General features: G+C 47.3%; 1 protein-coding gene across 3 annotated transcripts in view; it reads left to right on the plus strand.

Annotated features, from left to right (window-relative positions):
• The window catches only part of BICDL2 (BICD family like cargo adaptor 2), a 268,403-nt gene that overhangs the window by 167,402 nt on the left and 79,105 nt on the right, over positions 1-21,896 (plus strand). For all 3 annotated transcript variants that reach the window (XM_069651703.1, XM_069651704.1, XM_069651705.1), the window contains one exon: positions 19,585-19,731. In XM_069651703.1, coding sequence (XP_069507804.1) covers positions 19,585-19,731 — 147 coding nt within the window. The remainder of the gene's footprint in view (positions 1-19,584; positions 19,732-21,896) is intronic.

Genomic DNA, 21,896 nt, shown 5'->3' on the forward strand with positions numbered 1-21,896 from the left:
GTCACCCAAACAGTATTTTTACTCTGTCTCATTTCTTCTTGAGCAGTACGCTTGTCCTGTTAATTAAAATGCTTACATTTAGGAACCCTCCTATTTATGATTCTCTAATCTATGAAGCTCTGATCATTGGAGTTCTACTGCCAACCCCCTTGCTCAACTCGGATCTCTCGTTCAACGCTCGTATGTGCTGTGTCGGCTGCCCAAAAGGAGCTGCCGCCGATGCTCGTAGAGTTTATAAGATGCTGATCGTTAGACGCATGCGCGTTGCTTCGTGATACGTGTCACCCTGCAGTTACGTGTTAGTTCCACCATTGGAGTCCACCTAAAGAGTTGTACTCTTTCCTGCTCGCCAACATCTACTACGTGCATGCTTTACTGCTTGAAAAGAAAGATTTTATTGATCTTTAATACATAATACCCAAACGGGGATGCATCTTTTCGTTCCGCGCATGCGCGTATAAGAAACACTACATTTACGGGTCCCGTGCGTGCGCATGGATCGTCAATGTAGTGTTTCTATACACATACTCGAAGTGTGTGTATTTTTAATACAGATCACTTCATACCAACCAGTGGACTCCTGCTGAAAAAGATGCATCCCCGTTTGGGTATTATGTATTAAAGATGAATAAAATCTTTCTTTTCAAGCAGTAAAGCATGCACGTAGTAGATGTTGGCGAGCAGGAAAGAGTACAACTTTTTAGGTGGACTCCAATGGTAGAACTAACACGTAACTGCAGGGTGACACGTATCACGAAGCAACGCGCATGCGTCTAGCGATCAGCGTCTTATAAACTCTACGAGCATCGGCGGCAGCTCCTTTTGGGCAGCCGACACAGCACATACGAGCGTTGAACGAGAGATCCGAGGTGAGCAAGGGGGTTGGCAGTAGAACTCCAATGATCAGAGCTTCATAGATTAGAGAATCATAAATAGGAGGGTTCCTAAATGTAAGCATTTTAATTAACAGGACAAGCGTACTGCTCAAGAAGAAATGAGACAGAGTAAAAATACTGTTTGGGTGACAAAAGGCGATCAGGTAGTGTGGCATATGAACATATTCTAAAGAGCGGTTAGCTACTAATACAAGTTACTACAATGAATATTTCTCTCTCTTTATTTTCTAACTCCATCTTGACTCTACACTCCATTGTGAACTGCTACAATTATTTGGTATGTGCAATTTACATTTCTTTTTGTTGAATGTAATTCGGTTTGAATGTCACCCAATCATGACTAATTGGGATTGATGAACAATGTTCTGATGTTGGGCCTTGTATTGATAAACACACAACAGTGTTAATAGCCCTGATGATGGACAGAGGTCCCAAATGCATTGGCTGACATTGTGTGACACTGATGCGTCAGGAATAAATAACGATACTTGGAAACATCAGAAATCAAACAAGGAATTGTGAATTCATGACTTGAAAACACATTGAATGTATAAAAGGGAATTAGTTGGATAAAGCATTGAATTAAACCCTGGAAGGGGTTTTCAGAGTGAGCTCACCCAGGAACGGAAGTTGTCCGTCCCTTCTTTTTGAATACAGGTTGCACTGCCACAAAAAATAAATAAACCTACAGTAAGTACAGAAATCAATTGGGGTTTTTTAAGAAAATGCCCAGAGTACTGTAATCGTCATTTCTCTAAAGTCCTACTCATTCCCGCCCCAGTTCCTAATAAATAAATGGGAATGGGGTGAGGAAGTGCGACGAAGTGGTAATTCCGGGGTTACTTACCTTCTTGAGTCTTACTGCTCCTCGTCCAAGTTCTACTTGTTAGGGACTGGGATGAGAAAGAAGGATGAAGGGGTAATGGCTGGAACCGCGTTTGGAGTACGGAGTTAGCAAGAGGAGCACAGACTCTTTCAGCGAGTATTACTTTTAGTCGCTTGAAATGGTATGGGGGAAATAGCTCGTAAAAAAATAAAAGTATTAAACAAAATGTCGAATTCGGCAGTGAAAAAAACCGAAGACTCGAAATGTCGAAGAAGAGAACCAGGGTTTGCCTCCCCCACCGATAGACCCAAACACCCACCCACCCTGAGCTGCAAACACCCTAAAATGGAGTCTGGAGGGGCGCGTGGGAATATTAGAGGTCTTCTTCCCCCTTGGAACACATTGGCTGTTGTGTCGCACTTTGAAAAGTGGCCCGGCGATTTACAGGCCGCAGTTTCCCAACCTGGAAATGCAGCAGTGTTCTCTGCTGAGGCCTCGCGCCCTCTCGTGGCTTTCCCTCGGAGTCCCCAGAGAGGCCGAGGATTAAAGGAGTTCATGGTACTTCCATTTATACCCCCCTTTACACCCACGCTCTGTGGATGCATTCGTGTGTCAACGGTGATGCCTGTCTGCTCCGGTGCCCCAGCCCTGCCCCCACACACCGCACATTACCGAGGGTAGCCTCTACTTCGTCCATTTTTGATGGGAGGAGAAAATGAAACTGTCAATAACAGACTGACTTTTGTTGGAGTAAAAGAGGCCATATTTATTTCAGAGTCAACGTACGGGCGCTTCCAGCACTTTCCTGGTTCCAAGTGGGCCAGGTTCCTAAACATTCTTCCCGGGCGACTTACTGTCAGTCCCGACCCGGGTGTAAGTCCTTCTGGCTGACAACTGCCGGGGATAGTCTCTCCTAAAAGGCACCACCTGTTCTCTTCTGTGTCCTGTGTGGAGCACAACCCAAGGCCACTCTTCAGTTGTTGAGGGTCCAACTATCAACTGTCACACACCCGCCGCAGCCGCCTGGTAATCCTCATGACTGCCCCCTGTGGCATCATTCTCCTCGGCTAGTATCGCCCAGTAATTCCGCCTCTGTGACGTAAGCAAAGAAACAAGATATTAGTAACTTACACTCACGACTCTACGTCATATCTTTATTTACAGAATCCTTTCACCGTTATGCCTGGAGATGGTGATGGGTGAACTGTTCCTGCCACCAGAACCGAAAAGAGAGCCTTGGTTCCTGGGGCAGGGCCATTGTAAAGGTCATGGCCCGGAAGCAGCTACGCAACTGCTCAGGCCCCGCCCCCCTGCCCCTCGGCTCCAGGAGGAGTGCAGCTTGCCCATGCCTAGAGGGGCACACAACCCTCTATCACTCCCAGAGGAAGTGGGTGCAGAGACTGATCTAGGATGCCCAGGAGCAACATGCGGCGGGCAGGAATCTAGGGCAAGCAATTCTTACACCAGGGCAACAAGAAGCTGAGGGCAAATACTGCCTCGAGTAAGGCAATAATTGAGCTAGGGCAACAGCTAGTAGAAAGAGTAAAATACCACGGGGGCACAACTCATATCGGGCAAACAAATCATATGGCGGAGGAGCAATTCATTTGGGACATCAGGGGGCGAGGCTAATTTATGAATGGATACCAGGCAGCAAAACCTAATAGGGCGACGTGTCTTCTCTGGTCCCCGGTTGTTGATTCATTCTCGAACGCACTATACACACAGACCAACTAAACGGCGCACACAAGACTATTTGAAATCCCTTCCTATATATATATATATATATATAAACCAGCAGCACACTACACATCTAAAACCATCCTACATACTACCTGCCCGACCAATCGCTCCCATTGGAACAACTGAATCCGGGCCCTTGACACAATGCACGTAGGACGAGGGTAACCAGGTACTTCTGACCGGCACGCACCAACACAACAGCAAGGGTATCTACCATTCGCCCTCTCCCCCACTAAACTAAGCCACCCATCTACTTTTCAGACCCACCACGGTGCCTGTGGATAATACAAATGGTAGCAGTGCGCAGTATACATCTACATAATATAGCATACAAAAAAAAGACACATACCCTCAGAAAAATGCCTGAGCTGCCTGTGTCTGGTGGGGGATGGACTACATTGGAGTGTCATGGCTGCACTCTTGCCCTACACATGTATCTCCCGCTGATCGTATCAGTGTCTGATTAGCGGCTTCATCATTTTGTAAATCTAAGTTGGCCCCTCCCCCTGGGACGAATCAACTTCTGGGGCACCAGTGGTTCAGGGATGAATACCTGTTTCTAAGCTATCAATCAGCCCCACAGCTCTACTACACCAGAAGGGATCCAAAAAGATTGGAAACACAAGTCAATTATAAACGTCCTTGTCCTATTTTGGTAACTTGGACGGAAGGGCAGGCTTGCCTCCGAAAGGTTTTGGATCGTTGGTTAGTTGCAACACAGAAAAAATACAACTATTAGCCAATGATAAAAGTTACTGCACAGTCAAGGTTGTATACAAATATCTACTTTATTATTATCACAACAGACAGTTCTAGCACACCACAAAATACAACCCACCCTGTAAAGGAATGCAGAGGGCAGAACGTTTCATATAAGGAAAAGGGGTGCAATCTGGATACCGACATGAGGGTAGTCGGTAGAGTAATTAATAGGAATAGTTCAAGGATACTTGGTTGCAACACAAAGGGAGCAATGGGTTCTAAAATGTCACCAGGGGCCTTTGTAGAAGGCCCAGGGGGACAGAACCACAAAGTACCTTGTGCTTGTAGAAGTTCTTGGCGCTCGACAGTGTAGAGTCGGTTTGAGGGCACTTTGCAGCTTCTGCGACAGAGTTCAAGACGGGAGACAGCTGCGGGTATCCAGCAGCAGGCAGTTCGGTGATTGAAGCTGGATGGAGGGATGCAGGCTGGCTTACACGGCGACTCGAGGTCAGGAATACTCTCGGTGCTGGTTGGTTTGTCTGAAGCACTGGTCGAGGCGTCTCGGACAGCGTTCGCGTCTGCCACGTAACAATGGTCAGCAGTGCAGTTGGTTGCAGCTCAAGGCGCTCGCCTGGCTCGAAAATGTCTTTTAAGGCTGACGTCGGCACCTCTCCTCGCTTCTTCACTGGGCTTGTGTCATCCTTTTAAGGCGGACGGCCTAAAGCTGAGGAGAGTGTTGCAGGCAGCTGCCTTGTTCTTGGTTTTGTTCAGTCTCTCTCTGGCACTTCCCACCTCGGAAGCTTGCTGCAGAGCCTAGCAGGTCAGGCTTTATGCTGGCTCGGTACCGGTTCTCGAGCTCCTGGGGGTCCTCCGGATTTAGTATCTCCCTCTGGGAGATGTTTAGGGGAGGGATCTTGCTTCCCTCTTGGAGGTACTGGTCTTCCTTCACTGTCGGAAGATGTAAGGCAGACTGTACCTTCAGCCAGGTCCAATGCTGATTTCTTCCTGCTACTCCTTCCGAACTCTTCAGATGATCTTCCCAAAAGAGGGATTCAGCCCTCTTTTATAGCCAAATGGGCCACAGTGTGGGTGCGATTTCTCGCCGTCCATAACCAGTACAAGAGGGACCCTGCAATAACTCAGACAGAAAAGAGCCAAGTTAACATTACTTTATTAATGCACAAGCATTCGCGAATGGGCAGCAAGTTCAAACGTCTCGCAAAGCAAGTCGTCAAAGTGCCGCCCTTTGCCCTGCACATCGTGGTCCTTTTATACCCATCTGTTTTACATTGTCATACATTGCTGCACATAGATTATGTCCACCACAAGGCGGTTCCTCCCAGTCATGACTTTGCATCAACGGTCAACAGTTCAACATCTGCTATTGTGGTTTCCTGTTATCTGTTATTCGCTCTCTCTCGTGCCCCTCTGTGTATCTCTGTGCACGAGGCTGTGCTTACTCATTCCTTCCCCACCCGTAATCTGCAGATAGTTTTAGCAGGCTCAACATGCTTCGACATACAGTGACCAAACACAATTCTTCTGTTAAAACAAGTTCTTGCCAGGTCAGCAGGTCTTAAATGTCGCTGTATAAAGAGAAGGCCTCTTCTTTTAACAAAGGGTACATTCTTTTAACACATATGGTGATTAGTACAAACTCCAAGTGTGAGCACAACATTACATATGTATGCGTACCTTCAATCCACCCTTTGCTCACACTTGAGCATCAATCTAAACAGTCCTAGCATAAGCAGATGGCAGGAAAGCAACATCATCACATACTGTATGTACCATAATCTTCTCCAGGCCTCCCATGTCAAAAAATTCCTGTTGTACATGGCTTTTATCCATTGGATTTAGGCGCGTTATGCTGGAAGAACACATGGAAACACAGCACGACACACATACCGGGAAACATTGGATGCAGAGACAAATTCCTACAACTATTGCCGCTAGAACCAGTATAGGCGTAAGAAGTTGCCATCCAATTTCTTTCAGGAGCTTCATCCACCAGCTATCTCCTGACCCTTCCTCCTGGTGGATGCTATCCGCCACTTTATGCAGTTTGTTTACTCCATCCAGGATTCCTGTACTCCCTTCTGGTATGTAAACACAGCATTGGGATCCCACCAAAAAACAGACTCCGCCCCTTTCTGCAGTGAGTATGTCTAAGACATACCTATTTTGGAGAGCCACTAGCCGAATTGCTTTCATTTCATAAGTGATGTTTTCCATTAGGTCTGCAGATTCTTCGATTACGAACTCAAGGGCCCTGTTTAGCTTTTGGATTTCTTGACTGTTCATAAAGATGCCCGCTGGAGGAACCAGGACCCCCATCAGATCTATAAACGTTTCCCATCCTGTAGGTTGATACGTAGGAATTTTTGGGTTTACTGCTCGTTTATTTCTGCTGTGTATTTCTTTATGCAGAGTAGACGGGGCATATACCATCACAGCCGGCATTATTCTGGCTATGTAACATACCCCAACAAAATCTTTGGCTAACCACAAATAAGCCCTCTTGTTACAGACGTAGGCATGTCCTTCAATCTGTAACAATCCCTTCGTGTAGTTATTTAGATTCACCATTTGACTGCACCCCGAGATCATTCTTTGATTACCTCTTGCGCTCCTCTTAAAACATATATTCTTTGGCCTAAACTCTTGTGTGATGGTGATAGGGGGAGGAGGTTCTCTTACTATCTGTACCATAGCAGGTGCAAGCCCGATTCCCTCAGTTTTGATTTTATAGCGTATCTTTTCCTTTAGAAGGGTTTTGTTCTCTCCTCTAACATAACAAGCGGTATTCGGTATCATGTATTGCTGTGCTGACACTATTCTCATGTAAATTAATGTACACCCGGCATCCTCAGTAACTGGCGATGCGTACACTGGGATGCCTTCACTGCTATGTCGGGGCATGTGGGTGCAGATCCAGCAATCAGTTTTATTCACTACCCCATATGTTGTGTTTATTATCTTCACGTATTCATTTTTAGCATAGTCTTCCGGGTCGTGTTGGTCATAGGCATCTCGATTCCTGCTCTTGACCCAATCTGTTCTCCCTGTTTCATTTGACTCGGGCAACAGGTTCTTTAATTCATATCTAGATGGATGTTCCAGATACCAGAATATTATGGCAAATGCTATTAGTACTACTATCGTGCATACAGAAAACAAAATTTTGCCTCTTGTGGTACAAACTGGTATTTTCCTCTTACCTTCTGTGTTTGAGGAGCATACACTTATCCGTTCAGGGACTAAACCAGCATACACGGGTGTAGACATAGTTCAGTATATGGCTCAGTATACAGCGTATATCAGTTGCAACCTAGCGATATAGCAATATCCCCTATTTAAAGCACCAGTGTCCTTATTACTCTAATAGTGGTAGGTCTCACTGAAAACCTTCATCCGATCTGTCCCACGTCTCGTAGTGCCTGTCCCAGGAGGGGAACGCCGAAGGCCCTTCAGGCTACAAGCCCGTCGTCTTCAGTAAGGCACAATTCTGCTAAAACCAACAAGAGAGTCCAAATGTTCATCTCCCTAATGATCAAAGTTCAAAACAGTGTCCTTACACGTTGCTTGGCACATACACGTCACGGGATCGGAGGCGATGGGCACACCTACTAGTGGCATCTGGCAGTACTGTTGCAACCTGGGGTTGGTTGGTTCCCTTTTCTGGATCCACGTGGTACCAGTGCGATTTGCCATCAACTTTTACCGCAGTTTGTGTTGCGAGGAGCACCTGAAACGGGCCCCTCCATCTGGGTTGCAGTCCGCTGGTGCGATCGAAGGCTTTTATAACAACCCAGTCACCGGGCTGCACGTCGTGACCTTCTCCTATCAGAGGAGATGGAGCTACTGCGTTCACCTGTGCATTAATAGAAATCAGTCTATTAGTTAACCCAATACAGTACTGTTGTAATGCAGGCCATGCTTGCTCAGACAATCTCTTAGGTGATATGGGGGTCCCAATACTTGGTGGGCGCCCCATAACAATTTCGAAAGGAGATAAACTATGTGTACGCTTAGGCATAGTACGCATACTCAATAATGCAATAGACAATGCATCCGGCCATTTCAGTCAAGGGCATCCAGTGTTTCAATATGCATTGTGCTGTGGAGGTGGCACTATTGTCCCGCAGGGGATATGCTTCCACCCATCCTGAGAACCCACATCTCATCACCAAACAGTAGGAATGTTTATTTACAGGCTCCAGCTGTATAAAGTCCATATACACCACCTCAAAAGGGCAGGTGGGTAACTTACTGTGGCCCGCCGGGGCCGGTACACCTTTCCCCACATTATATAAAACACATATTTCACATTGTTTTGCCCATTGGCGACAATACATTCCCAATCTTTTGTTGTACCACACAGTACTTAAAACTTCTTCCATAGTTCTTGCGTTAACGTGGGTTGGACCATGAGCCACGCTCACTATCACAGGTAAGTATGCATCAGGTAGTACCCAAGTATTCGTATTGGTATGTGCCCATAGCCCATCTACCGTCTCCTCGTATTGATCATCCTTGTGCCAAGATAGTCTTTCTTCAATGGTTGCATCTGCTTGGATTTCCTTTACGCGCTCCTTCGTCCCTTCCATAGTCACATCCCTCCCCACTATGAGCTGTCGGGCTTCCCACCGGGTGTCCCTAGTGGCAGCTAGTTTAGCCATCTGGTCAGCCAAAGAATTTCCCTGCGTGACATAATCCAGTGTTTTTTATGTGCTGAGCACTTCACTACGGCCACCATTTTGGGCAGCGTAAGGGCTTGCAATAATTCAGCAATCAATCGGGCATGTTTAATAGTATCACCTTGGGAGGTTAAAAACCCACGCTCTCCCCAGAGTTTACCAAAACTGGAAACCACCCCGTGCGCGTAGGCTGAATCAGTATAAATTGTCACTTTCATGCCGCTGCTTAACACTAATGCTCTAGTTAGCGCAATCAATTCTGCCGCCTGCGCCGATTTCTCACACACTTTCCCACTCTCAATCAACTGTTCCCCTGTAGTTACTGCATACCCTGCTGTTGTCTCCCCATTTGGCAGTTTGAAACAGGAACCATCACAGAATAATATACCCTCATTATCAACCAGCGGGGTGTCTTGCAGGTCTGCTCTACCCTTAGTGTGTTCTTCCATTTGAATCACACAATCATGCCTAATGTCATCAGGTGAGGTGGGCAAAGGAAGCAGTGTCGCTGGATTCAAAGTGTTACACCGTTCAATTTTTACATTACTGGCAAACAGGATCATCTCATACTGTGTGAGTCTAGCTGTAGTCAAATGCTGTGTATGCACTCTATTCAGAAGAACATCTACCGTATGTGGAACCTTTACTGTTACTTCACTCCCTAGGATGATACCTGCACTTTGTTTTAGGGCTGTCGCTGCTGCAGCTACTGCTCTCATGCATGGGGGTAGGCCTCGAGCTACTGAGTCCAGAGTGCTAGAAAAATATGCACATGGTCTCTGTTTACCCCCTTGTTCCTGTGTCAAGACTGACACAGCGCAACCTTCCTGTTCATCAACAAAAAGGCAAAATCTCTTAGTATAATCAGGTGTGCCTGTTTCCAGCTCCCGTGTCTACCAGACATCTCAAGTTTCGGTGGGGGCCGATCCTAATAGAGGCATAAGGCCCCCTTTGGTCTATAGGAACCTGCACCACTCCCGCTATCTCATTCCGGCATCCTCAGGACATATCGCTTGTGTTATCCTGAAAATCATTGTTATAGTATACCCCTTCTCCACATTCTTCACCCTGGCATACACCTTGTACTTGTGTCGTTTGTTGTGGCTGATACAGTAGATTGGGGGGAGGCGGGGCCGGCCAGGGAACATCCCCTCTTGCTTGCCCGTCAAAGGCATTGGGTTGAGGGGGTTTAAACATTCTATTGTCTTGGTTGCCGTACCCACCAGTCCTATTTCCTGGGGCAAATGTTGTCTGTGAAGGGGGCCGTACGCCCCTTCCTCTCCCACCACTCTGGGGACACTGGGATTTCCAGTGTCCGGGTCTCTTGCAGAAGGCACATACATCTTGGGGTAGCCCATCACTCCTCCCATATAGCGCACCTCCTTGCACTGTACCTCTTCCTGTCCCTTGGCCCCCTATCATGTTGCTACTATAGCCCTGTGACGGGCCGTTATAATTGTAGTTATACCTGCCTTGGGGCCCTTGATGCAACTGTTGCATCAACACTTTGGTTTTTAAATCCTTCTCTTGTCGTGCCTTTTGTTGTCCCTTCACTCTTTCCCCTCTTTCGTAATACCTAGCCATTTCGAGGAGATCCCGGGGGTTCCTAGTCATCCATGTACTTTCTGCCCTCCTAATGTTCTCCTGAATTGGCCCGTGGAGCCCCTCTACAAAGTTTGTGGCAAAGTACCGTTGGCCCGTTTCAGACCCTATCTCTAGCCCACTGTGCGCTTTGAATGCTGCTTCATAACGCAGAAAGTACTGTGCTACTTCCTCACTTGCACCCTGTATCACAGCGGACAGTTTCTCCACATTCACATCAAATGGGGGTAACACCTTTTCTAGAGCCCTCAGGACTGCCATGCCATGCCCCCTTAGGGGTTCAGGATATTCCTCATGCAGTTTTCTATTTTTGCTCGCATCCATTACATCTTTCCATTTTATTGTTTCATTGTCTTTGGCACGAAAGGGGGTCCATATTTCTTCTGGGACAATGGCTAACAATATGTTATCTACATCCTCTACGGTAAATAACCCTGGTCTGAATAACTTTCCTACTTCCTTGTAGAATCCTGCCGGGTCTATACGGGGGTCGGGGATGGACTTGGTGATATGCATTAATTCAATTCGGGATAAAGGGACATACACATAGGTGCGCATCATGTTACCAGTGGCTGCCTCTATGGTGGGTTGGCACTCTCTCATTGGCATTAATAGTGACTTTTCCGTATTTGTTTGTTCACTCACAAGGGCCTGCACTGGTGATGAAGCAGAGGACTGGTGACTAAGAGTTTTCTCTTTTATTTTTTTATAATCTTTTAATAGTTTCTCCACCTTAGCCATCCTCCATTCTTCCGCCCCTGAATCATCCACTCTTATATTAGATAGCAGTTTCTTATCCAATTCCGTCCTAATCCTATTCCACTGGGACACATATCTAGGCTCCTTTTCCTCTTCTATATCATCCACCCTAATAAGAAGATATTTAATTACGTTTACTTGTATAGGCCAGCCAAGGCCCTCCATCAGACTCACCAGGGTGGACATGGACTGCGAGTGTATGGATGCTATCATACGATTAGCTACGTTTTGGCCCGCCTGGTCTGCATCTTTGAGTTTAGCCTCTCTTTCCCTCACCTCTCTTTCCCATGCCCTCTTTTCCTTCTCCCATTCAACACCGCCCCTTATGACTTCCGCTATTATGTCGGACATACATCCCCATAACTGAACACTGGACGCAGTCACTGGTAGTAACGCGACAGCGTCCTGATATGCTGAGGGCAGATCCGCAGTACTCTGTCCTCTCAATTTACAGTTACCCTCATGAAAGGTATATAGTTTAGTGGCCACTGTCCTAAATTCCAAAGGTGTCAAACGCCCCAATTGGTCCCGTAGGCTGTCATTGAGGGGTGTGCCATACAGCCCGGTCATAAGGATTTGCAAGTCTCCATCTCTATCCTTTTCTACAGTAGTCGTTCTCCTATGGTCTATCAACCTATCTGGGTCTCCATACTTCATTGGGAATTCCACCCTTTCACCCTCACTGTCTGCCGGTGGAGCTGTAGCTCCTGGAAACAATAATTCAGTCGTTGTTTGTTCTGCTTCTAGCCCTATCACATCTTCATATCGAGGCACCGGCACGGCAGGATACATACCCCCACTGTTCTTAATCATCATATGTCTAATCAACTGATCTAGCCTCTCACCCTTCTCTTTTATCTCTAGATCATGTAATTTTTGATTTACCGTTCTCTTCTGCTCCTTTGCTTTTTGTTTATTCTGAGCATTGCGCCTGCGCATTGCTTCTACCCTCCATAGTCGTATAGCCTCAAACTGTGCGGGTCTAACCCGTCTTTTTACTAACTCTATTTCTACTTTGGATATGCGGTCCACATCAAAGGACCCGGTGTCTGGCCATTTATGCTCAATCAAATCTTTTGTGTATTCGGACCATTCTTTTAAGAACAATGTTGAATTCAATCCATGTTTAATCAACATATCAAATGCAGGGGTTCCTTCAAGAGGGGCATAGTGTCTCTTGCCTATACCACTCTTGCTGGAAGCCGCTTGACCCATTTTGTTGGTATACCGCAATTGCCTAAAACACTCACCTTTCCCAAATATGCACCTATTGGCTAACAATAATAATACATCCTCCTGGCGTATCTAACATATCATATCATCATTTCAACATTACTTCTTCATAGACGGACTTACCACCGTCCTCTTCACAAACCCTGAATCATTATTTCCTTATTCCATCATGCATCCGTCCATACCACTTATCTTAAGGGTCCCGCCAGAGTGTTCCAGACCCGAAGGGCGACAGCCTGCTGTTCCACCGCCGACGGAGCCGGAAAAACAAGGATGACGCGTTGGTTGCAATCAAAGGTGCGGATTCAGTTGTTGGGGCCCCGTGATCAATTCCTTCTCCGGTTCCGCCGCGGCGTTCCTCACCCAGTGACGGACTGTCGCTCCTTCGCGTCCCACTTCTGACACCAAAATTGTGGGTGCGATTTCTCGCCGTCCATAACCAGTACAAGAGGGACCCTGCAATAACTCAGACAGAAAAGAGCCAAGTTAACATTACTTTATTAATGCACAAGCATTCGCGAATGGGCAGCAAGTTCAAACGTCTCGCAAAGCAAGTCGTCAAAGTGCCGCCCTTTGCCCTGCACATCGTGGTCCTTTTATACCCATCTGTTTTACATTGTCATACATTGCTGCACATAGATTATGTCCACCACAAGGCGGTTCCTCCCAGTCATGACTTTGCATCAACGGTCAACAGTTCAACATCTGCTATTGTGGTTTCCTGTTATCTGTTATTCGCTCTCTCTCGTGCCCCTCTGTGTATCTCTGTGCACGAGGCTGTGCTTACTCATTCCTTCCCCACCCGTAATCTGCAGATAGTTTTAGCAGGCTCAACATGCTTCGACATACAGTGACCAAACACAATTCTTCTGTTAAAACAAGTTCTTGCCAGGTCAGCAGGTCTTAAATGTCGCTGTATAAAGAGAAGGCCTCTTCTTTTAACAAAGGGTACATTCTTTTAACACATATGGTGATTAGTACAAACTCCAAGTGTGAGCACAACATTACATATGTATGCGTACCTTCAACAGTGATTGGTGTAGACTAAGCCTAGCTCAATGAGAGTGCTTTGCAACAGAAAAGGTAAGGGTGTGAAAACATATAACACCAAGTCCCACACATCTTCATGTCTGCTGTGGATCAAAGGGTCTCTCTAGTTAATGGAGCTCTCTGTGGTTGCTGATTAAAGCGGCAGGTCTCTCTTGAAGTTGCAGTGAGAACAGACTTTCTGTCTCTGTCAATCCACATACTCCTATCTTCTGATTAGACACCCCCTCCCAGACATGACTTTTCACTATCCATTGATACTAGGGGCAGGGGCTGCCTCCAGGTTGACACAGGGCATAATAAAGGTTGTTGGGGGTTTCCCGTTTCCTTTGTTAACCTATGCAGCCAGGCCCCATGTGGGGCTGTTTGAAGTATACTCTGTTAGTATGCTAGTTCTGTTAATCACTGTCACCATTCTGCAAGGCTCAACAAAAGTACAGAGTGGATCATGCAGCCTTTGATAGGTAATTAGGCTGACCATGGAAGGAGGAAGGTTTTGCCCTCCACCTTCTTAGATGACATAGTGCAATCATGGCTGTCATATCCCAACTAAATATGACGGGGGGGACTGGGCCTGTAGGCTGTGTCCACCCATAGTACATGGGTCTGTGTGTATGCCGTGCAGTAAGCATAGAAAAATGTGTGCGGATTAGCCCCACACATTTTCCAGAGGTTAGTCTACCATCATTCAATTTGATATACAATGTTAAACTAACCCAAGCGAATGCACATCCACCGTGCGGATGGTCAGAATTCCTCACACCCCCACATCTGCGACATAACCAGGGCATACAGGACTATCAGAACTATCTCTGTGCAGTAGTTTCCAGCTGCGGCTCTTCAGCACTTGTCCGTACCCAGGTACTGCCAGAGCTGCCATTACAGCACGTGAAGCGCCTTCACCAGCACCCCTCCCTCCAACACTTTCAGGTGAGGGTTGTGCAGAGGTCCATACAGAGGCATCCAGTCGTGCAAATACAAGTGTCTGCTTAAGGCAACCTTCAAACAAAGTAAAAAAAGAATATAACTCATATGAAAGCAGGGACATCATTTAGGGGTCGACAGAGGTCGCAACTGCGACCTCTGGTGTCTCCCTTGCGACCTCTGTTAAAAAAAAAAAGAAACTTTTTTTTTTCTTTTCTTTTTTTTTTGTAATGCAGCCTCCTGGGCTGTGTCCAGCACCATGTGGCTCTTTACTTCTGGAGCGGCTGGATTTCTTTTTCAGGCCCCTTAAAAAAAAAAAATTAAAAAAAAAAAGAACAGGAGTGCCACAAGTCTAACACTTTCAGCACTGGCCCTAAATAGGAATGATTAGGAATACCAATAATGTGTCTTTCTGGAATTCTATACAATAATTGCTAGACTCATTAAAGGTTTATTTCAGGCACACTTCAGGCGGTGAGTCACCGATTTAGTCTGTTCTTAAACGCCTCAACTCCGCCTTTCATCCTTCCGAGGTTGATAAATGACTACCAACACAGGTGGGTGATATTGGGTGTATATTTCTTCTATGTGAAGCGCTTAAGCGTAATTGCTATATAATAACACATCATTATAATTTGGTCGTGGACGTCTGCTTGCATTCACAGTAATTTGTAATATGGGCCTATACACACTGATCTTAACGATACATATGGCGATCCATTCCTGTATGAAATGTACATCACATTATAGTGATATCATAACCATATTTTTCGTAGTGTACAATGCTATGTGATGCCACTCCCTGTTTTGTCAACGGTTGAAAGGTCATGTTCCATAGCTTCCCGTGATATCACTTTGGGGTGGGTCAAATGACATCACTTCCTGTGATTTCATCAGGGGTCAAGGGTCGTGTGATGTCACTTCCGCTACCCCTGGCATTTTGGTCAAATGACGTCCCTGTATGAAAGTAGGAAATGAAGACGTCCACTTGAAAGTCGAATGTCTTGCTTGCAAGACAAAACTGCTTTAAAAATAAAAATATTATATCTGTAAGCAATTGGAATGATATTCCTAAACTGTTTTCCAGAGTGACAGATCAGAATCAAGTTTACGGGGACACTTTGGATTATTAGTCCGTAATGGCAGGGCTTTCCCCACTATTTTCTGCCACATGGTTAAAATCTTTGCTCTGGCTCTGCAGCTCCCACGTTTGTGCTTTTGTTAAATCATTTTGTACTTTATTAAATGGCGCTACATGCATTGCACATTTTTATTCTGTTCCCAGCCGGAAATTGCATAAATGTAGCCCACCCCCCAGGTTTGCTATTTTACTCTGGTCATAGGCGATGTGTACTCTTTTTAGCATGCCAGCAGTCACTGTACAGATATAAGCATGCTTGCTGTGGATACAATACAAATACTTTCCCACCTTTATGTGTATTGTGCCGGATGAGGGGTTTCATGTGTATTTGTGGGGCTCCCTCACTCTCGTCTGCCCACACACCTTCCCCCTAACCGAGGCGTCTGTAGCCCCCTGGTTAGTTCTACCGATTGTTAGCCCCCCCTAAGATCTTCCCTTGCACTAGAGATGATGTCCCTACATGCAGGACATCTCATCTCCCTTTGGGACTTCCTAACTTTCCCTAGCAGCACCGGGAGGTTGGCCGGTGCCTTGCACCTTCCCTACTCTGACCCACGGTTAGTGTTCCACCTGGAGGTTGGCCGGTGCCTTGCACCTTCCCTACTCTGACCCACGGTTAGTGTTTCACCGGGAGGTTGGCTTTTGCCTTGCTCCTTTACTACTTTAACCCAAGGCTGGTGTTCCACCAGGAGGTTGTCCGGTGCCTTGCTCCTTCCCTACTCTAACTCAAGGCTAGTGTTCCACCGGGAGGTTGGCCGGCACCTTGCACATTCCCTCCTGTAACCCAAGGTTAGTGTTCCACTGGGAGGTTGGCCGGCGCCTTGCACCTTCCCTCCTGTAACCCAAGGTTAGTGTTCCACTGGGAGGTTGGCTTTTGCCTTGCTCCTTTACTACTTTAACCCAAGGCTGGTGTTCCACCAGGAGGTTGTCCGGTGCCTTGCTCCTTCCCTACTCTAACTCAAAGCTACTGTTCCACTAGGAGGTTAGCCGGCACCTTGCACCTTCCCTCCTGTAACCCAAGGTTAGTGTTCCACTGGGAGGTTGGCTAGCATCTTGCACTTTGTCTTTTAACCGGGCTAGATAAATCATGCCCACTCACGTCTATTCCTTTACTCTTACTACCACTCCCACCAAGAACGCCTGCCTCCAATTCTTCATCCCTCTGATGTTTCACTCCTGCCTCGCCTCCACTCTCTGATCCCTCTTCCCACTGCGGTGCTCCTCTGTCCACTATAATGGTCCTCTGCCCAGTACTACACTCCTATGGCCACTACCGTACTTCGCCCACTGATGCACTCCTCTGCCCATTACTACACTCCTCCCCTCACTAATTCACAAACACACAGCCGCTGGATGTGTACGTGCATAGGGAACCTTTGAATAGGGGCTTCAGCCCCACCCATTGGTTCCACAGGTGTTAAGTTCAATGGAACAGTTGGTTTTTCGGGAACCCGACTCTTCCATGGTGTCAGTAAGTCTTTGCAAATGTCCTTGGCAGTATAGTGGATCATGTTGTATCTGCGGACTCCTACCGGTGGGTCCTGAGGGGACTGTGCCGTCTCTCTGATCTGATTGCTGCGTGTGCTCACGTCTTTCTCCTGCGTCTCTCTTGCTCTCCTTCCCGTTCCCAGGGCAGCTCTGCACTGGTTCTTCCTGGAGTGTTTTTTCTATGTCTGTCTCCTTGTTTATTCGGTTCTCTTGAGTTTGTCAGGCTGGCAATCTAGTATTGCTTTGGACCTGCAACAGTAACAGAAACAGTGTTGAGTATTTTTGTCAAGAGACATGGTGGGTGTTAAGGATCTGCATGCAAACATTTTGGCACAAGGGGGAACAGGAATTGCGTCCCTCTCTGCTGCCACCGTCGACCGTCAGGGGTAAGATGGCTCTGGATGGCTTCCTGGTAAGCAGGGCTTCAAGTGGGGTAAGAAATGGGGGACCTGGGGGGACCATGTGGGGGCGTGGCCTAAAAATGTACACAAACCATAGTAAGGTACGCAAACAAATATATAAATGCATGTAAACATTTATATACTTGTATGTGTACCTAACTGGTGTGCGTACTATGCAAGTGACCTTTTATAAACATAGAAATATGTAACGTACTTTTCAAGCTTTTTTTAAACATTTCCATGTTTATAAAAGATGGTTTGAAAAGTACACAATTCAATCCGTCTTTTATAAAGCTTTGACGACGGACAAAGTTTGAGGCGGCTTTGTCCGTCGGCAAAGCTTTATAAAAGATGGATTGAATTGTGTTCTTTTCAAGCCATCTTTTATAAACACAGAGTCCCCAGGTTCGCCGAGGGTCAAAGACACCTCGGCGACCTGGGGAGGGGGCAGGAAAACAAAAGGACAGTAACTTCTTTGGTGACCCCTCGCGTGAGTGGTCACCAGCGGAATTTACAGTGTGGCTGGCTGGCACTTCTGTCAGATTGCCTGACTTAATGGCAGGGCATCTCCCGTCGCGGCTGCGGGCTGCGGCTCGTCAATGTTGCGGTGGGACCGAGGGGTGCCAGCAGGGCCTCGACTGGCCCGGCCCGCTTAAAGCACTGCTGGTAGGCCTCCCAGCCACAGCTGAGGAGGGTTCCCATCCCCTTGTCACAAGGCTTGGTTGGCTACTAGCCTTGTCACACAATATCTTTGCATTTAAAAGCCTATAACAAAATTACCCAGAGACTGAATTAAATGGATGAGGTTTCTGTGAGATTAAATAAATTCTTCTATTTATGTACTTCCAACTCGTAATGGACATTTGAAACCAGCAATGTGAGGAATGGACGTCTGGCTCTACAGAGTGCCCCTCCCCCATTCACATCTGCCACGCTACCACTCCAGTGTAATATCCCAGTGCCTCACTCTACTGTTCTTGGGGCCAAACAGCTATTGTATATTATTTCCCCGAGCCATTTCTTTCTCGCAACTTGTTTATAGGCCTTGTCATGGCTTTGCGCCTCTCCAGGGGTGTTGCTAGGTCTCTAAAACATCAGGGGCTACACTAATGTCGGGATTGTCGGGACTCTGGGCTAGCTAGTCTTTTGGTTGTAGCTCCTGAGCTTCTATCCGGGGCTACAACCACAAGACCCGGGGCTATAGCCCCCTAACATCCCCCCCCACAGCAACGCCTCTGCTCCTCGCACTCGTTTGTGCTCATTTTAGCCATGTTGTACTTTATCACATGCCCAATACATGCATTTCACATTTTCACTAAAATGAATGTATAGTTTTGCAGGTTGAGCGCCTGCGGAAGACCTCTTTGTTTAGCCTGTGGCTCACTGGCTCTGAGTCTATTTGGATTGACTCAGCATTTCGTGGTATGCAGGCCCGTAAAGTGTGTACCATCGAGTTGAGCAACAGTGAGGCTTCATATTCAATAGTGTAACACTCAATGTCTTGAGGGAAAGGACCATCTCCAGCCCCTCCCTCCACCATGTTCTTTAGCCCTCCACCCATGCAAGCACACACGTTCACGCCTTGGATGAATACTAAGATGGCCGCTCAGCCACAGGGTAGGCAGAGATACAGATGAGAGATTTGCGTTCCAAGCATATGAATAAAAAAAGGACTTCCAGAAGATATGGAGACACTGTTGGGAAGGCCCTTTCAAACACGTGTACTCATTTGTATAGGCCAGGGCATGCAACCTTAGGCTCACCTGATGTTTTGGACTCCATCTCTAATTAGCCCTAGCCAGCATAGTCAATGGTGAAGGATTATGGGAGTTGTTCAAAATATCTGCAGCGCCACAGGAAGCAGACCCCTAATTTACTCTCTCATTCTTGAAACTACTCAATCGTGTATCCCTCACATGAATGAAAAGGCACATGTTTGTCACCCCCTAGAAACTTCCATCCCTTGGGGTCACCATGAGGCGGGTCCGAGGGGGAGCTGGCTCAAGTTACATGTGGTCGGCGGGTAAGCTTGCTCCGCCCTCTTCTTGGCCCGGGCCTTGTGGAGTGAGCCTCACTTTGACCTGTTTTAATTCACGAGGATCTTCACCATTGTGTCCCACAGAACACCATGCTACAGGAACGGCGGCAAGAGCTGGAGCGCCAGATCCGACTCCTGCGTGAAGAGAGCGAGAGCAGCCAGGGCATGGTGGACACCTTCCAAGAAAACAGCCTTCTGCTGAGGAGACAGCGTGACGAGAAGGACTTGCAGGTGAGGGGCAGGGTGGGGAGGAGATAAGCCAATGACGCAAAGGTGGGTGGGGAGGGGATAAACCAATGACACAAAGTGGGAGAGCGCGTCCAGGGACACCGCTTCCATCTAAGGAGGCAGCGTGACGAGAAGGATCTGCAGGTGAGGAGCAGGATGGGGAGATGATAAGCCTATGACGCAAAGGGGAGAGCACGTCCAGGGACACCGCTTCCATCTAAGGAGGCAGCGTGATGAGAAGGACTTGCAGGTGAGGAGAAGGATGGGGAGGGGATAAGCCTATGACGCAAAGGGGGAGAGTGCGTCCAGTGACATCGCTTCCATCTAAGGAGGCAGCGTGACGAGAAGGACTTGCAGGTGAGGAGCAGGATGGGCAGGGGAAAAGCCAATGACGCAATGGGGGAGAGTGCATCCATGGACACCGCTTCTATCTAAGGAGGCAGCTTGACCAGAAGGCTCTGCAGGTGAGGAGCAGGATGGGGAGATGATAAGCCAATGACGCAATGGGGGAGAGTGCGTCCAGGGACACCGCTTCCATCTAAGGAGACAGCTTGACCAGAAGGATCTGCAGGTGAGGAGCAGGATGGGGAGGGAATAAGCCAATGACGCAAAGGGGAGAGCACGTCCAGGGACACCGCTTCCATCTAAGGAGGCAGTGGGAGGCTAAGGACCTGCAGGTGAGGGACAGGTTGGTGATGGGATAAGACAGTCACCCAAGGGAGAGGTACACACCCACTGCAATTGTTTCCAACTGTGGTGGTAGCGGGATTAGAAAGACCTACGAGTGGGGACAGGGTGGGGGGCAGAGAAGATGTCTAAGGAGACAGCTTCCAACTGAGGAGGCAGCAGGATGCTGAGGAGCTGCAGGTGAGGATGGAGAGTAGATGAGGATGAAGATCCATGGGCCATTAACTCATCCAAGGAAGGCCAAAGCATACAGGTGATTGTTTGAAAATGTAAAGTTTGAAATCTCAAAGCATTTGCATTGTTCTTCTTTTTTTAATTTCAAAATGTAATTTTGGAAATATGTGTTTCCTTGTTTCATTTTATTTGTTAATAGTATGTCTAAAGTGCCTTTCCTATTACTTCACCCCTGACATCCTGCTGTTCTGTCCTCCCTAAAGTCTGTCTTCCTATTCATCTTCTAGGCCCTGTACTCCAATACACTTGGCTTTGACTTGCTACTCTTTTAACCTGTTGACCCGTCCTCATCTTTTCCTTGAATCTGTGCCCTTCTGACCCATTTTTCAACATGTATATTACTATCGAAATTAGCAGCAGACCTTCCAACTGGGGAAGCCAAGGAGCAGAAAAGGAAGAGGATTCTGGGGGATTGGGAAATGTCCAAGAGAACAGCTTCCAATGTAGACGCAGAAGGAATGGCGGGTGACTAAAGATAAGGGGCAGACTCAGGGGGACGAGGAGATAAAGCAAGGAGCTGAGGACATGCTCTAGAACCGGGTTGTCCAACTCCAGGCATCGAGGGCCCGGATCCATGCTGGATACCCCTCATTAATATTAATGAGATACATCATTTGCATACAATGATTCTAAATGTATGCAGATTTTTCCTCATGAATATTGAGGGATATCCTGAAAACATGTCAGGATTCCGACACTCCAGGCCTGCAGTTGGACAACCCTGCTCTAGAAGTAAGGACTCTGACTAAGGAGGCAAAGAGATTGGAGTGATCTGCAGGTAACAGACAGGCCTAGTGGGAAGACCAATTGGAGGGGGAAATGTCCAAGGGAACCACATTCTATTGAGGATGGTGACAAGAATAGAAAGGAAGCTCAAAAGCTATAGACATGTGCCAGGGGGAACAGCTTCCAATTGAAAGGGTAGAGGTTTGAGAAAAGGCTGAAAGTACCGAAAATAATTGACAGATCTGGAACGAGACTAAGGCGCAGCGATGTGAGGCATGTCCTAGGAGAGTAGACTCAAGCTGAGGAAGCAGGAGGACTAGAAGGACTTGTAGGGTAAGGGGCAGGTGTGGGATTTGAGGGACACCCCCTCCGGGGTCCCTGCATGCATCCCATAAAGGCAGGTCGCATCTGTGGAGGCAAAGGGACATGCGTCAGAGGATGAAGACGTTCTAAGGGTTGATGATGTCCCTCTTGAAGAAGCCAGTGAAGTTTCCATTGAAGGTCTGTCGCGAGTGGTTGAG

Source organism: Ambystoma mexicanum, chromosome 3p (assembly GCF_040938575.1).
Source record: "Ambystoma mexicanum isolate Mex_15411 chromosome 3p, UKY_AmexF1_1, whole genome shotgun sequence".
NCBI lineage: Eukaryota > Metazoa > Chordata > Amphibia > Caudata > Ambystomatidae > Ambystoma > Ambystoma mexicanum.